Below are 17,633 nucleotides of genomic sequence, written 5' to 3' on the forward strand. Positions count from 1 at the left end.
CATTACACACCAGCCATTGCCCTCTGCCTCATCAAAATGTCTGAGCACATCCCTGCTGCACACAACATTTTAATGTAGAGAATTACCTTAAAGCTTCATCTAACAGTGTGTTTGTACTGACCTGGGTGCTGCTGTTCTTAATCTCTGTAAGCAGGTCAAAGCCATGACGAATGGTTACTGCTGGTTGGCCCGACAGAAGACCAACCCTCATCAGTGCCAGGCGGATCCTCGTCAGCCAGTCTTGGCACGTCTGACGGTTGGTGTAGAAGAATGTCCTGATGCCCTAAGATCCAGAAAAGGAGGGATTCTTCATATAATTTATACACAGCGAGCAAATATTACTAAAATGATGTGGTTGTGATTCTGAACCCTTGACTGTCTTGACTGTCAAAATTATGACAGTCAAGAAGAAAGCCTAAATCTACAACCAGCAGAGGGGGTCTGGAGGTTTTATGTGCACACCTTTGGTGGGGCAGTAAGAGCGTTGGCACAGCCCTCATAGGCATTGTACATGAGCTTCTCCAGGTTCTCCAGGTACTGAAGCAGCAGAGCTAGGCGGAGCTGATTGGAGTGGTGACCGTCACCATCGCCCCCAGCACCAGTCCACGCTCCAACGTCCTGCTCTGGGTTGAGACTGTGGGCGGCCAGGCTCCGGATCATACCTGAAACACACAGATCCAGGAGAAAAATAAGGGAAGGCTGGGGTGCAATGATGACCCAGAGGTTAAGACACTGATCATGTAGCTCTGGTTTGTGTCTACCCAGGGAAGCTTTGCTGCTTGTCATTCCTCATCTGCTTCTCTCCTCTTTGTTGGTCTCTACTGTATCTACTGTATATAATAAAGGCATAAAATGTCCCAAAAATATCTGAAATAATGACTGAAGGTTTTTAAAATTAGAATTTTAGAAATTTCTTTTTCTTTTTAGATTTAATTACTTTAATATGTGGCCATTGCAAATCGATCACAGCAAAAAAAAAAAAGGGTATGGAAAACTATGGACTATGCACTAGCAATGCCACATGTCCACCATGTCATTTACTGTAGAGAGACCTGTGGTAGCAGCATTGGTTTTCAACACAAAAAGGCCTTTGAAACCCAAAGTAAGTTTCCAGTCATTGTGAACACAAACTGGAGCTTGTCCCTTTACCTTCAATAGTCTGGAAGGTGTCCTGAGCTCGGCCCAGCGGCGTTCGGAGTTTGGACAGTACAGTGAACTGTGCAGCCTCCCACACTGCCCACTGCCACAGCACCACCTCAGTTTTCAAGAGTGCCCGTGGCACCATACCCGGCCTGCCGCCGTCTATACCTCCTCGGACATCCCGTTTCTCAAGCCGCTGGCAGCTATAGTACAGACGTTCCAGCCAAGGGTCCTTGCTGTGGGTACAGGAATGTGAAGCTTAGAAAAGTCTTATTACAGACATGCCTGATGAGCAGTCATCACAAGGTATAACATTCTGCTATAGTACACACACATCAAGATTGAATACAGCTTTACAATTTGGCAACTATAAGCTGCTATACAAAGGCAGTCTGGCTCTTGCTGTATCTATCTCTGTACCTGGGACTGTCAAAAGAAAAAAGGCCTAGTATGAAAGATAAAATCTATGCATTTCATCTCTCTGTCGCTGTAACACGTACCCTCCACGGTGCAGGACCCCATATAAAATGAAGCTGATGAGGTCGCTGAAATCCTGTGGGTGGAAGGTGTTGTTTGGTGCTCGACTCATGTGGTGGCGGATGGCCAGTGAAATCTCCCTCATCTCAGGGTGGCAGTAGTTACTGTGGACAAACAAATCACACACCTTGTAAATGTATGTATGTAAACTTGTAAAGTGATGTCCACAAGCGATTCCAGTTTGGAACCAACCTCTGTAAAGCAGTAAAATACATTTGCAGGAGAAATTCAAGTCTGTACATGTGCAAAAAAAAAAAAAAAAAGATTTGAAATAAAACCTGGGAACAAATGATATCAGTTGTGAGGTCACAGATAAAGATGGGCTCAAAATTCATACCTGCAACTTCAGTGTCACACACAGTGTGGGAACTTTGTTCCAGGTTTACAAAGGCTGATTTACTACTACAAACCTTAGAATTATTTGTGAACATTACAAGCTCAAATTCTTATTGACCCTAATTAGAGTCCATATTAATAAAGCAAACATCCAACCATGTGAATTAATGTATGACATTCAATTTTGTGTTAAACCAGGTTTAGAAGATTCATAATCTGAGAGATTAGGTTAAAAAAAAAAAACAACACCAGGAAAGGAATGACTTCCTTCAGAATGCGTGTACTTCCTTTGGTTGGAACTTTAAACAGACTTGATGTCAAACAGATTTTGTATGTTCCCTCTCAGGGGTAACTTGAATCTTACCTCAAAGCCACATCAAGAGGGATTGTCCTGAGCAGCTTGCCATAGGCCTGCCTCACCCTCACTGCTGAGTGGACCAGCTGCACTCTGCACACATCCACACACCTAATGGACCCAACCCCCACAAACAAACAAACACACACACACACAAACACACACACAACGCTTTAACATTACAAAATGACCATCTGCCATGCTAGTTTTACTCCATGTCTGCAGCAAAGCACCGAAAAGAAGAACACACGACTAATTTACAGATCAAATTTAAAATGGTCTGAAAGCAGTGTGAGTTTGTGTGTGCGTAGCGTTCACCTCTGCAGCAGCTCCGTAGACAGAGATGAAGAGAGGACCTGCAGACTGTGGCAGGTTTGAAGGCAGATACTTTGATCTTCATTTAGAGCTATCCAGGGTAAAAAAAAAAGGAGGGAAAACCTTCAACACCAAACCGGTGAATAAATGATGTGTTTGAAAATGACAGTTACATGGCTTGTCAGCCTGTGGACTTCACGAGTTGGAAATGGTGGACATGGTTGGCTCACCGTTAGCCAGCAGGCCCCTGCAGAACTTGCTGAAGGAGGGGAGGGAGAAAAGAGGGCTGTAAGTGTCTGATTTCTTCATCAGCACGGAGATTTCCTGAGCCCAGGTCAGCAGCAGCCTCCTAACACACCAACAAAAAAAAAATAAAAACATTACTGTATCCAGTTACCTTTGTGTTTTGCTAAATACATTTTGTCATAAATTCTTGTAAATGTGTACTTTCATGTTTGCCAACATTGTCTAGATTTTTAAGATACTTTTTCAAGCTCTTTTTTTTAAGCTCATGGAAAAATAAATAGTGCGTGTCAAAGACGGGGGAGAGGAAGAACCTGGCCTCGTGGTAGAGGTGCTCCTTCACCAGCAGACCTCCCAGAAGGCTTAGCAGTGTGCTGAAATGTTTTTTAGTGGCTGTGGTCACGGTACTGATGACCGCACCATCGAACAGGGAGGGAGAGGATGACGACAGACTGGATGAGATGAAATGATCGTGTCTGGAGAAAAACAGAAGACATAGTAGACCAGTTAAGAAGAGCAACCACAGCAGAAACATGGTACTGTTATTCAGAGCGCCTACTTAAATCGTGGCTTTGAATCCATTAAAACCACAGAGAAACGGAAATGTCATACCACTATTTATTGCATGTTATGTCATTCTGTCAGAATTTTTCACACACCTTGCTAACAGTAAACTGCCAGAGGTGGGTAGTAACTTACATGTACTTAGATAACTTTCCTGAGTAAACTGTGCTTGCTGGCATACTTTTTACTCTTCACTACATTTGGATGCATTCATCACACTTCTTTTATTTATTTATTATATGACGTATTCATGCACATCCTGTCTCAGTAGAGACCAAGTATCCTTGACCTTACTTACTATTTTCCTCTGTCATAGTATGGCTTTCAAACAGGGCTAGCAGCTACCACTAACAGACCAGTTAGTGACAGACCACTTTTATTTGATTTGATTATTAGCATGATCCGTCTTTACAGCCTTTTGGTATGTTTCACAGGTACAGAGTACAGGTGTGTGTATTACCTGGTACAGTGGGAGTACAGGGTGTAGAGTACAGCATACTGGATGGCAGGGTAGTAGACAGCTAACTCAGAGTGGACCAGCATCAGATTGTGACTGAGAAGAGTGAAGACGGTAGGAGACAACGCCCACATCTAAACAGACAAAACACATTTCAACATGACCACCAAAGCAACATTAAGACCATCCTGATGTTGATTCACAATTACAGCTTTTCACCAGTACTATTGTGAAGCAGCTGTCGTTTCCTGTTGCCATAGTGACAGACAAACAGCTACTACACGGTGGCCTCCTTATTCCTTAGAAACAGGTCTCCATTAGGGTGGTGACATTTGTTGATGAGACTACAGTCCCCTCCAAAAGTATTGGAACAGTGAAGCAAATTCCTTTATCTTTTCTGTGGACTGGAAACATTTGAGTATGACACCGAAAAACAAATATGAGACAAAAATTCAACATTTCAGCTTTGATTTCCAGGTATTTACATCTGGTTCTGATGCACAACTTAGAAGATAACATTATTTGTAAAGGAACACTACATTTCTGGGTGATCAAAAGTATTGGAACATGTGACTGACAGGTGTGTTTTGTTGCCCAGGTGTTTCCTATTACACTAATTATTCAAACAATAAATAGCACTTGCTCAGTTTCACATTTGGGTTTTGCCAGAGGAGACTGCATTTACAGCAAGAAGTGTAACAAACATGAAAACCAGAGAGCTGTCTATGAGGGAGAAAGAGGCAATTGTGAAGCTGAGAAAAGATGGAAAGTCGATCAGAGCTATTGGACAAACATTGGCCATAGCCAGTACAACCATTTGGAATGTCTTAAAGAAGAAGGAAACCACTGGTGTACTAAGTAACAGACGTCGAACAGGTAGACCGAGAAAAACAACAGCAGTTGATGACAGAAACATTGTGAGAGCTGCAAAGAAAAACCCTAAAACAACTGTTAGTGACATCACCAACAACCTCCAGAGGGCAGGAGTGAAAGTATCAGTATCTACTGTTCGCAGAAGACTTCATGAGCAAAAGTACAGAGGCTACACCAGAAGATGCAAGCCACTCATCAGCAAGAAGAATAGGAAGGCCAGGCTGGATTTTGCCAAAAAGTATAGAGACGAGCCTCAAACATTCTGGGACAAAGTGTTATGGACTGATGAGACAAAGATTAACTTTTACCAAAGTGATGGAAAGGCTAAGGTTTGGAGAAAGAAAGGATCTGCCCATAATCCCAAACACACAAGCTCAACTGTTAAACATGGTGGAGGCAATGTCATGGCTTGGGCTTGCATGGCTTCTTCTGGGATGGGCTCATTAATCTTCATTGATGAGGTAACACCTGATGGCAGCAGCAAAATGAACTCAGAAGTCTACAAAAACATTTTGTCTGCCAATTTAAAGAAAAATGCAACCAAACTGATTGGGAGATCCTTCATCATGCAGCAAGATAACGACCCAAAACACACTGCAAAAACAACAAAGGAGTTCATCAGGGGCAAGAAGTGGAAGGTTTTAGACTGGCCAAGTCAATCTCCAGACTTGAATCCTATAGAGCATGCTTTTCACTTGCTAAAGAGGAAACTGAAGGGAACAACCCCCCAAAACAAGCAACAGCTGAAAGAGGCTGCAGTGAAAGCCTGGAAAAGCATCACAAAAGAAGAATGCAAAAGTTTGGTGATGTCAGTGGGTCACAGACTTGATGCAGTTATTTCAAGCAAAGGATTTGCAACAAAATATTAAGTCTTATTTGCTTTAATTATCTGTTCCAATACATTTGAACACCTAAAAATGTGGTGCTTCTTTACAAAAAATGTTATCTTCTACGTTGTGTATCGGATCCAGATGTAAGTACCTGGAAATAAAAGCTGAGATGTTGAATTTTTGTGTCATATTCATCTTTTGGTGTCAAACCCAAATGTTTCCAGCCTACAGTAAAAATAAAGGAATCAGCCTCATTGTTCCAATACTTTTGGAGGGGACTGTATGTCTTTTTGCTCTTTTTTCCTTCATGCTGTGCTGTGCCTTAAAACACACAGTGCGAATCCTAGAGGTCTAACATACATGTTGAACATGTATTACATGTATACTGTGATAATTACCAATATTGATTACAATAAAAAAAATATATATTGTTGTAATATTTTTGGCTATTTCATCTATGACCTATATTTATTATTTCCGTTTGACCATGTGAGAATAAATGTGACATTGATTTACACTATCTCAACATCTTCACTGTCTGCACTTTGTATACATTAGACTGTTGTTTATTTCCCTTATTAATGCTAAACTGTAAGGCTTTTTTTAAAAGAATTTACAAAATAGCTCTTTAAAGTGATTTTTAAACACACTTCAGTTGGTACTTGGCTGTCAGAGCACTCTTAAGTGTAATTCTTAGACGTTTAAGAAAGCCAGCCTCAGGTTAAGGCTGTTTTGTCCAGCACCCCAGCACTGACGGCTTCTGACTTTAGCTCATCACGTGGCTCTTGTGGTGGGTATATGTGATTTAAGGATCGGAGCTGTGCTCCTCTGGTTTGGTGAGACCTGTTGCATATAATTCTAAGAGGTTAAACAAACGAGCGTATTTAACCACTGAGTAGGAGGTGTTTTTCTTGGCGATTGGTTGTGAAGCATTTTGAGGTTTTGTCACCTCCATGTGGCAGCCGATGCCCTATCCATGGGCAGAGGGAATCAGAGGTTAAGGTCCATATAGTGAGGACTGTGGTAAAAGCTGCTTGAATCCATGACGGCCTATTTTATTTCAGCATGCATGTTTCTAAAAAAAATAAATCTAGTCAGTTTGTGCAGTATCAGTTGTAAGACCGCATTCCTGAGATGTTTTGGTTTAGTTTAGTTTCTGCCGACGTCTCTTTGTTTACCCAAATGAACTGAAACCAACCTGAGCTCAGTGCACAGTTCCAAAAATGAGAGTGTGTACCAAAGTGCACAGGAGAAGGACCGGGCCAGCCATAAAGTGGAGTGAAGCGATAAGAGGTAAGCTAGCTGAGCTCGTGTACAGCAGGCAAGGCTTCCACATTTTTTCTTGAGAAGCAACCAAAGCATTTAGATATGCTGTGGCCTGCCAGCAGCTGGTACACCCACAGCACTCCCTGGTAAAACTAATCATTGCTGCAGTGCTAACTATGCAGTGACACTGTGGTATTATTCAGTTCAAAGCAGAAAAGCATATTGCAGAAAAGCATATTACAGAAAAGCATAGTGGCCTCACCCCAATGAGAGAGTTCTTGGTGTTGCCGATGGTGGTGAGGGTGCTGAGGTTGAAGATGACGGTGAACTGGGCCTTCTCCAGCGGTAGGGTGAGGGAAGCAAAAGCAGGGTGCTGGATGGTGGGACATGGGCTCTCAGGAGCCGGGGCCCTACCGGTGGGCTCCAGGGTTGCCATCAGGCTGGTCAGGGCACATGCCATCTCACCCAATACCATTTTATAAGCTGCCTCCAGTGTCGGAATGTTTTTCAGGCTCAGCAGCGCCTGATACACACCATGAACAGCTGACATCACCTGTGGAGTGCAGGAACACACATTAAGACACAAAAATATAAACACTTTGGAGGACATGATCTGTTTCATTTTCATGGAATCTAAGTGGACAGTCTTTCCACCAGAGTGGAGGCAAGCCACACAAACACACACACACACACACACACACACACACACACACACACACACACACACACACACACACACACCTCTTTCTCTCGATGGAAGCGCAGCTTCAGCAGCTGGGAGTCAGGTGCCAACAGTTTCTCAACAAAGAACACAGGGAGTTTTGTGTTGATCTGGTCCACAATCTGAAAGCAAATGCAGAGTCAACAATGAAAAAACCTCAGAGCAGTAAAGCGCAACAGAAAATTTCAGTGTAAGGTCCAGAACACTTGGTCCACGCTTACAGTGTTTAACAGAACTGGAATCAGATTTATTTGGGCTGCTCCACTGCCATATGACAAAAATGTGGTCTGAGGTAAAACAAACAGCAAGTGTGATCAAACTCTTAAAAGTGACCGTACCAGAGTGAGAAGGCTGAGCACTGCCAGATTGTAGTCCGTGCCACAGGCCTGGCAGCAGTCCAGCTGGTCCAGGCCATAAGCTAGGACGGCCTCCATCAACTGACCACAGGGCTCCACGCTGGCCAGCAACACACCCACACACTCATTCCCTGCTGTGAGAACCGCCTCAGAGAACTGGACCTGCTTCGCTGTGGTCACACAGGCCAGAACCCGGTTCAGAACCTTAGGAAAACACAGAGATAAAAAAATTAATCTAAGACCACAAAAGCTCTGGTACAGCACCACCAATGTCCAAGTGGCAGTAGATTTTAAACCGTCCCTTGCTCCACATTGTGCCTCTCATGTAATCTTTGTTTTCACATTTGATGATTTTACAACAGCAAATATTACAAAAACAAAAATGCATCCATGCAAAACGCAAAATAAAGAAATGTTCATCATTCAACCAATAGGACAGCAATTGCTTTGGAATATAGATGCACAAATATGGAATAACCAGTAGGTATCTGTTTAGAGTGGCCGATATCAATAAGATAATCGATAATAAAAATCTTACGAATGAAAAACTACAAAGAGGAAAATAAAAACATATTTTTAAACTGACAAGTTTATTTTGCAATGATTGCAGTGCCATCACCACCCCTATAATAAACTTTGTTACTGTAAACTTGTTTGTAGTAACCTTAGTTTTTTTCAAAAATATATATATTTTGACTAAATACATAGTAAATACTTAGTAGATGCTTGAAGACTAAGTAATGGTTACCTAAAGCTCCTAGGCTCCACTTGTTTAGAAAGGTTACAACCCTCTTACAGTAAACTGAATAAATCCCTGTCATTCATTCTGCCCTGTGTCGTCCTCCCTCTGCTGCTGCTAAGAGGACACTGCTGAGAAGGTACCACTGACAGAAAAAAGCGGCTGGTTGGTTTCAGCCTTTAAGCCATTCATTCAATTAATGTTAAGATACATGGCCGAACTGTTACATAGAACATACTAGCTGTGGATTTAGATGGTTTTGATAAGCTGTCTCATACTCATACTGTCTCCCATACTGGCAGATTTGGTTTGGACTTTGGATAACCAAGCGCTGTCATTGTTGACTTGAAACGTGAACTATTCAGTTTCATTCTCTCATCTATGCCCTCTGTTGTGTGTGTGTGTGTGTGTGTGTGTGTGTAGCTCAGCTCTGTCCTTGTGCAAACAGACAGTGACACGCAAAGGAAAAAAAAACACAGGAAAAAAAAAAAAACACACAGAATCTCTAGTCCACAGCAGTGCTCTATATTATTGGAGGCAATTTTCATCTGAAATTCTATCACTGGAACAACGAATAAATTTAATTTCCTCACTTATGAGCCAATAATATATCATTCACTGATATATTATGCACTTGGGAGTTAATATTTCTGATTGCAAACTCAACTTTTGGCTCATATTCTCTTCTGAGACTTGTAGGAGTCAAGGGTATCAAAGTATTTGACTGAGTGCAGACACAGTCATCTCAAAGTATGACATCAAAATTTCTTTTAATTTCCTAATTTAAAAGGATAGATCCAGATTCAGTTGTGATACAGCATCTATGGTCATGTTCCACAGTCTATTGAGTCTTATGTTTCCTTGCTGACGCTGAAGTAGAGGCACCGTAAAACAGAGAAGGAATTAAACACGGCTGTAACTATGGAAGATTCCCTCTTTGTCTAACTCATCCTCATGTTAGCTTCAGCTGAATATCTCAGACTGTAGTCACCATGGACAACCATGTCTTACCATAATTTCCCTACAATGATGCTTCCCCGCTGAGCCCAGTGGATCTACTATTCAATGGATCTTTAATAAAATGAACACCGCTTAACGCTCTTACATCGGTGACATAGACTTCAGTTATGGGTGGTCCTCTGAAGGGGCTAAATCGCTCTCCAATGCTACGGACCACTGTGCTGAAAACCCTCAGCAGGGCGGCCAGCTTGGGCAGTGACACTGAGGGAGGGGGGATGTCCTCATCCAGGACCTCGCCTGACACCACGTGGCTCAGATCCTAAACAGAGGACAGACTCAGTCAAGCACTTACCAGTTCTCTGTGGCAGTATGTGCTGCTGCATTTGATTATTCTTGGAAGAAAATGTAGTTTCAACAAGATTTCTTGAGGATCTTCTATTGTTTACAGTCTTAATGACAAATAAGGACTTCCTCCTCTCTGCTAATAATGAAAACTGCATGTTTCCTTGCTTCTTCTAAATTTAACAAAATAATGATAATAATCATTTATAATTTTGCCTAAATATACAATTTGCAAGCCTGTAAAATAAAATACATTTCTGATACTCCTGTAAACTGTTTCATGATGCTTCTTGAGTCTAACTAGTATTGAGCGTGGCAGCAGAGAAGTTCAGTGTGGCCTTGGCGAAATTCACCTCTGCATATGCCTCCATATCCTCCAAGAACTGTCCCAGCAGAGTGGTGGAGAAGGTCAGGTCTGCCACCCAGAACTGCTCCAGACTCTGTAACCAGCCTAAACACAAACAGGAAGAGCAGAGTGGCAGATGTAGCACCGCTATGTCATTATTCTCTTACCCCATGTCTACACAGGCAGAGTAGTTACCACAGAAAGTAAGTAGAGCAGCACTGAATTACTTGTTTGCAAACAGAACACCAGACACAACTTTGAAAACCTTTGAATGCCAATAAGAAACTGACCTGAGACTTGCTGAGTGAGTGACTGCTTCTGTGTGTGGTCAATGTGCCAGCCCACCAAGATGTCCACCGTGTCCTGTGAAAGCAGCAAACATCAAAACACGTGGAAATGCCACTGGCAAAGATATGCAACCATACCAATCGCTGCTGACACACTCACCCTGAAGTTGGTGCTGAAAACATGCGGGTAGCAGCGAGCCACCTGAAGAATACACTTCACGCTTTGACAAAGCAGTTCTGGTGTGTCCACATTCTCCAGGATGGACTGCAGGTTGCTCATCACCAGCTGAAACATACAACACACTCTGTGCAGATAACCATCAACCTACCAGGCCCTTACCTTAACCCACGCTTTCCAACACTGTACTAACATGATGAGTTTTATGAAATTTTTGCTTGTGCAATTCATCTGGTAAGATTCAATAAGAGATTCACTAAGCTTGGACCAGGCTCTCGGAGCCCAACCTTAGATGTGTTGAGTTCTTTGCAATAAAGTACAGTAACTAATGCTTCAAATCTAGTTACCTGCATGACGTGAGAGAAGGCCTTCCTCTCACCAGCAGCCTCCAAAGCACGCTGCGCTGCCACCAGGTACAACAGCTTCACCTCATCACGACCGCTCGAAGTGAGCTTCAGAAAGAGCCACTTGAAGATGCGCTCAGCCTCATAGCTGAGCACTGTGCAAAGGAGACCCAGGCAGCCTGCTGCGTCCTGACGCAGCTCCCACAGCAGCTTACTGCTACACACATCAACAAACACCAGGGAGACTACGTTAGAGAATAGGTTTGGGTTACCGTCTGAGCCGACTTCTTAAACAGAGGGACGTGTAGTCAGGTATATGTTCCTGTTTCATTCACTGGAATACCCACATCCATGTGACAATCATTAGGTTGTTGAAATTAAAGCTTGGTTATTCTAAATGTGAAAATAATTTGAAATGAAAGCACTAAATGGTGTTGAGTGTCAATGGGTGATGAGTTCTCTGCAACAAAAATCAAAAAATCATGAACAAGACAGAACTGAAATGTTTCAGGCAGGCTCAAGTCTCAAACTTTCACTCTGCTGCCCCCTCTGGTCCAGCCCCAGTTTCAGCTAGATAACTGATCCAACAACACCTGTCAACTAGAAATCACCTCCTTCCTGCATGATTTTGAATGTAGCACAAGTCAATAGTCCCATAAACTTAAAAGCACATGGTTTCCTCTTACCTCTCATTCAGTATGTCATTCAAGGTGCTGAGAATGGTGTCCAACTGTTTGACCAGGGTCTGTGGGAGAGAAAATACAAAGAATTAGGACATCGATGCTGTTGAATTGAAGTACTTTTTAAACTTGACATTTTTCGTAACCATGGCTACTGTGACTCTATGCTAACTTTGCACTCAAGGAGTCAGGCAAAGTATTTTGGGGCAGGAGTACAGACCTGACAGGTCATGACCAGTAAACATACCAGGAGTCTATTGATTTTTATACATGCTGGTCAAAGACTTCAGGCACTGACTACAAAGGATTTGCTAACAAATATCAAATATGATGATATTTTATATTTTATATGTTTTTATGTTTTATATGATGTTCATTAAATTCCTGTCCTGTAAAAGTGAAGGACTATGTACAAATCTAATCCTACACATTCCCCTTCAGATTAAAGCAGACATTCAGAAATCAAAGGCGTTGTTCGAACTTCAAACCCTGGTAACTCAAAAGAGACAGTTACCAGAGTCTGGGTAGAAGATGACTGTGAGGGCCAGACAAGCTTGCTTAATACAGTCTGAGGCAGCTGGTCACTTACAGTGTACTTGACCAGCTAACGCTCCTGAGCACTCTAAAATCTAGAGTGTAGGATAAAAGGAAAAAAAAAAAAAGGAAGAACACTTTTCAGGTTTTCTTTCTGGGATGAAGAGGGTCTTTGGGAAGTCAACAGGGCGATCATGTCTACACATTTTGACTGACCACTTTGCTCTCTCCATGGCTGATGAATTCCTTCAGCTGTTTGAGGGTGGCCAGCCTGCGGTCGCGATCATCCTCCCTGGAGACTCGGCGCAGGAGGTTGGCCAGCCGAGACTCTTCTGAGTGAGCCACCCCTCTGTCTGCAACAACAACGCCGCATATCAGTAACATGATGCAATTTTATCATTGTGTAATACTAACTCCAATTTATCCTCAGTATTGTTCAACCTGGATATGATTACAGTTTCTCCTAAGTACTTTGTTTACTGGGACCTTATTTGGACGTCTTCTTTCTTTTGTTTGTTCTGCTATTCCACAGGTGTCATCTTGGATTTACGCTGAGTTCATTATGTCAGGCTGTCACACATTAGTTTGTCACCTTGATAGAGGGGTGTAGCTTTTAAAGTGAATGAATCTTTTCCAACTAAATCCTATGAACATGTCTTGTGTCATCAGTGTACTGCAGCCCTTGCTGTCGTCACCAAATCCTATGTTAGAAGACAGGACAGTGGTCAGAGAACTTACCCTGCGATTTCCTCATGTCCTTTGAAGCTAAAGCACGGTTTCCATGCTGAAAAGGAGTCAAATCCGTTGTCACGTCATTGGGCCTCAACTCTTGCCCCAGCGACTTCCAACCAAACGTAGTATCACAGACACCTTGACCAGCTTCATATCCACCTAAGGGACACAAACCATGTTGCATTAAAGCAAATTATTCCATGGAAAGCCTTGGCACACATATGCATGTCTGAAACCTCAAAGCAAAGAGGTGCAACTTGTGTTTCATGCATGTTTGACATTTTAATTAAAATTAGATAAAAAAAAAATAATGTCATGCCAACTTTACATGTCTGGTCTCATGTCTGAATAATGATCCCAGTCACTTTCACATGCTCAAGTCACAGTGGCAACCATACTGAGCTGGACCTGTAAACATTTTTGTTACACTTGTAATAGAGCCTTTGCCTTGTTAAGAGAACTGAGAAATTAATCTTAAATATCATCTCTTATGCACACAGAAATTAAACTCTGTTTATCAAACTAGGAAGGACTGTGAATGGAGGTGATCTTCTGCCAGATCAGTCTATAAAAATATGCCTTGAAGCCCCTTGGATAAGAGGCGAAACGTCTTCCCAGACAAACTTATGTCCAGTTGCCTTCGATTCAATTTTCAAAGAGAGAACTATGACCTGGATGAATGAGAACATTCACAGACAGCACAGCACATAGCATGAAAGCTGCATGAGTTTGTTAGCCTCTCAAATAAATAATGAAACCGATGAGAATTTATTAGTGGATTACTGTGAGAAGTGGGGGCAAGAGAGTAAGGCCCAATTAAGTCTGGTACATTGCAATTTGCTGTTCTTAAAGTGATCTAGGGGGATTACTCCACTGACATTATTACTATTCCATTTAACTCACGGTTGTGGAGGTTCGTCTAATTTAAGGCCTTTTTATGCCATGTATGATGCAATCCCTGTTCCAGGGTTCTATCAATCAAAGTGTTCGTGTATAATGGGAAACATGTATGTATTAACCAATTTAACATGATTCATTTCAAGTTCACTTCTTTTTGCTATGAGTGTCATTATGAGTCAGTGAGCTTCCTAGGGTTACTGCTGTAGGCTACTTCTGTAGCAGCAGTACTGACAGTGTTCAGAGCAGGTCTGAAAGTTCTGGCTGAAACTCTACAATAGAGGATTCAACAGCCTCCTGCTGTACAATACAAGGTTGCAACAATCCCACTTTTAGTTTACATGTCATGTTTACATAAGCATAATCTTGATGGTCCAGAAGTCAGAGTAAACCTAAGAGATGCATAATAAGCAAATTCAACATGACCAAAAGGTGCTAGCAGAGGCCTCACCCTCTTCCTGGTGTGTATCTCCAGCAGAGTAGGCATCGCTGGGCACCACGGGCTGTTCAGGGCAGCTGGAGGGCAACACGTCGTACAACGCTCCTGAACCAAGCTCTCTGGACTTCACTCCGTCCTGGCTGGATGACACACTGTCAACTCTGAATACATGGACAGACACACACACACAAACATACCCATACACACACACACACACACACACACACACACAGACACAAAAGTTAAATTCTGTAAATGAAGTTACTGTACATTTTTCTCTACAGCTGAAAGGGATTGAAAACTGAGAATCTCAGGATTCAATCTGGAAGTCACATTCTTCATGATTTAATTCAGTCTCTTCTCAATTCATACTCAGTTCAATAGTTGGTCAGTGTATCAATATAAAACTGGCAGTTAAGCTAAATAGTCCAGGTATCTGACCAAGCACATAAAGCAGAGGATAATGTGGTGGAGGATGCAGCTTTTAAATTTGAAATATACAACTGTAATGACTTCCAAGCATGCTATAATCTTCTTCTGTCTATATGAGAATAATGAAGTGAAAGTCTACCTTACTGACCACTATCAAAGACTGGAAGTCTTGGTACTTTTTTCCTAGGAGTTTCATTGAAAACCCCTTCATTAACCATAACACTACAGGAAAGAATGGCTTTTGAAATGAAATGAACGGTGGACTTGAAGCCTGTCTGATCACACATGCTTTCCTCATTTTGATCTTACTGAAACAGAAAACAGTGGTTACAACATCCCCAAACCACAGCTCTCTGGTAAGCAAAGTTATTCTATCTGATAGGGAGCATGACCAAAACTACAAGAGAAAGCCATGTCAAAAAAATAGTAATACAACTTCCAGTGTTCAGCTGAAAGGGGTCTGGATATACATAATCAAAGCAATGTAGCAGAAAGGTCTCAATCATTACAAAGAGCACACTGAAACATGCAAATCCGCACAGAAGCTAAGCCAAAGTCCAAGCACAGGAGCAGCATCACCTGAACGACATAATGCAGATGACAGTAATATAAAATGAGTCAGTGCACATGGATTAGTGTGGGCAGTGAAATATTAATGTAGTAAAACCTCTGCTCTAACACAGAACAGTTCAAATGCTCTAATTATACTTGAATACAAGTCTGGTGAGTATTGCACTTGACTAGTAATATCAAATTACAAGGGACCACATAACAATGAATAGTCATATAAGCTTTGTGTTGATTCTGTTCATGCCAAAAAACACACACAATGTCACCTGGCTTTGGTGGTCAGCTAAAAATTGGACTCCAAAAAATTTGATACGTATTTATATATTTCTGTATTAATGTCCCAAACCGAAGGTGTATAGCCTCCAATTGAAGTGTTCCTACAACAGAATGTAAACTTGGTGCATGTAGCCTACAGTGGCTATGTCCACCAAACAGCCAGTCAAAATGGAAAAGGTCAACAGAGGTTTGACATGATGACTGAGGAAAACTTAATGAAATGTCTTTTTGGTGCGAAAAAAAACTGCAAGTCTATCTGCTAGCCCAATCATTGTGTTTAACTGTAGATCTGTAAGGTTCAGGTCTTTGTTCAAGATTATTTACATTATTATTTAGGAAGAGCTGAAACACCAGGCTGATGCATCCACTTGCAGGGTTCAGGGGCAAAAATCAACTACGGGGCCAATATCTAGCTCCCCAGTTTAGTTTCTGATCACTGGTGACAACTGATGACATTCAAATATATTTCAGAATATTCACACCGTAAGAATAATGCAACCTCCAATATAAAAGTATTTTTACTAAATTTTGACACAAAGACTAGGTGAAGATGAGGAAGCCACCACAAGGCTCTTAACAATTCAGCTACTATCGTGCGTTAGTGGTGCATGTTACCAAACACATTTTCAATTTATTTCCACAAACTAACTGGCACTAACACAACGACCCTGGCTGTCCCACCAAAAAAGATCACGCTACACCTGGTGTCATGAAATGAGTTAAATTAACACATATGATACTAAGTCTGGACTCTACTGTTTCAATAACTACGGTGTCCACTTATTAAATTACAATTATTTGTTATGTGCTCAAACAGTTACAAGACCCAGAGCCGCCAAACATTCACATGAACGTGTTGTAAAACTATATCCACGGGTTCTTTGGGAAGTTGATAACGTTAGAGCAGGGTGGCGTCTTCCCCCCTGACTGGCTAGCTATCGATAGCCAGCGCAAACATTATCGCAGTAATGCTAACCGGCTAAACTAACACCGTAACCCACAAATCACTACACCGGCTCAATAAGAATCTATACCACCTTGTGGTTGCTTCGAAATTATTAACTTGGCTCATCCCATGGGCCTCACAGGAAGTCACTATCGCTTTGCTAGCGTGTTGTATGGCATGTTCATTAGCGTAAACGGAGTTAGCAGCAGGCTGGCAACATGTAGCTAATCACAGCTCTCGAAAGAGACTGAGCTAACGGTAGCGCCGCGAGGCAGCTCGTTAACGGCCAACGCGCGGCTCTGGGTGTAGCGCGTGACGAGCTACACCAACACTGCACTTTAAAGATAGCGCAGGTAGACAACCGTGAGCGTTAATTGTTATGTCAAAGACACAAAGAGAATATGTCCCTCCCATGCGGCTACAACTTCATGAAGCAGCACGACACAGGCCCAAAGAGTCACCGCTTTATTGTAACCAGCCTCCCCAGGAGCCCAACACTAACCTGGCCTGCCAGTCATTCCACTGTGGCTGCAGTTTGTGGGCGCCGCTGAGCCGAGACCCCGAGGCTTTACGGCTCATTACCTTTTAGAGAGCTGCATGACCCGCTGGCAGCGGTTACCGTGCCACTCCTCGCGATTACTTTTCACTATTATGTTTTATCAAATCTCAGAAATCGGTTAGCAGCTCGTCGTTAAAGCTAGCTGAAGGTAGGCTTCTTCTTCTTCTTCTCCTTCTGGTTCTTCTGCTTTTTCTTCTTCTTCGATGCTGTACGGCAGGTGGTATTCTTGAAGTTGCATTACTGCCACCTTCTGGAGGTAGTTGTTCACTACAGAAGACCAATGCTTTGGATTTGTAAGGCAGGAATTTGAGCACATGGCCAGAATCTGCAAAGGTGTGCTAGGTGAATGGTTACTTTTATAGCATTAATGCAACATCTG

The 17,633-nt window shown here is 42.3% G+C and overlaps 1 protein-coding gene across 1 annotated transcript in view; it reads right to left on the reverse strand.

Moving 5' to 3' along the window:
- The window catches only part of smg1 (SMG1 nonsense mediated mRNA decay associated PI3K related kinase), a 38,557-nt gene extending 21,132 nt beyond the window's left edge, over window positions 1-17,425 (reverse strand). The window contains exons 1-22 of the mRNA XM_041062111.1: window positions 17,198-17,425; window positions 14,484-14,632; window positions 13,142-13,294; window positions 12,620-12,756; window positions 11,876-11,934; window positions 11,193-11,406; window positions 10,828-10,953; window positions 10,671-10,743; window positions 10,388-10,485; window positions 9,838-10,011; window positions 7,976-8,197; window positions 7,658-7,759; window positions 7,179-7,469; window positions 3,951-4,081; window positions 3,241-3,402; window positions 2,914-3,032; window positions 2,687-2,774; window positions 2,378-2,479; window positions 1,641-1,781; window positions 1,150-1,376; window positions 463-662; window positions 122-283 (exon numbers count right to left, since the gene is read on the reverse strand). Coding sequence (XP_040918045.1) covers window positions 122-283; window positions 463-662; window positions 1,150-1,376; window positions 1,641-1,781; window positions 2,378-2,479; window positions 2,687-2,774; window positions 2,914-3,032; window positions 3,241-3,402; window positions 3,951-4,081; window positions 7,179-7,469; window positions 7,658-7,759; window positions 7,976-8,197; window positions 9,838-10,011; window positions 10,388-10,485; window positions 10,671-10,743; window positions 10,828-10,953; window positions 11,193-11,406; window positions 11,876-11,934; window positions 12,620-12,756; window positions 13,142-13,294; window positions 14,484-14,632; window positions 17,198-17,274 — 3,207 coding nt within the window. The 5' untranslated portion in view covers window positions 17,275-17,425. The remainder of the gene's footprint in view (window positions 1-121; window positions 284-462; window positions 663-1,149; window positions 1,377-1,640; window positions 1,782-2,377; window positions 2,480-2,686; window positions 2,775-2,913; window positions 3,033-3,240; window positions 3,403-3,950; window positions 4,082-7,178; window positions 7,470-7,657; window positions 7,760-7,975; window positions 8,198-9,837; window positions 10,012-10,387; window positions 10,486-10,670; window positions 10,744-10,827; window positions 10,954-11,192; window positions 11,407-11,875; window positions 11,935-12,619; window positions 12,757-13,141; window positions 13,295-14,483; window positions 14,633-17,197) is intronic.
- Between the last annotated feature and the right edge of the window lie 208 nt (window positions 17,426-17,633).

The sequence above is a fragment of the Toxotes jaculatrix genome, chromosome 18 (assembly GCF_017976425.1).
Source record: "Toxotes jaculatrix isolate fToxJac2 chromosome 18, fToxJac2.pri, whole genome shotgun sequence".
Taxonomy (NCBI): Eukaryota; Metazoa; Chordata; class Actinopteri; family Toxotidae; genus Toxotes; species Toxotes jaculatrix.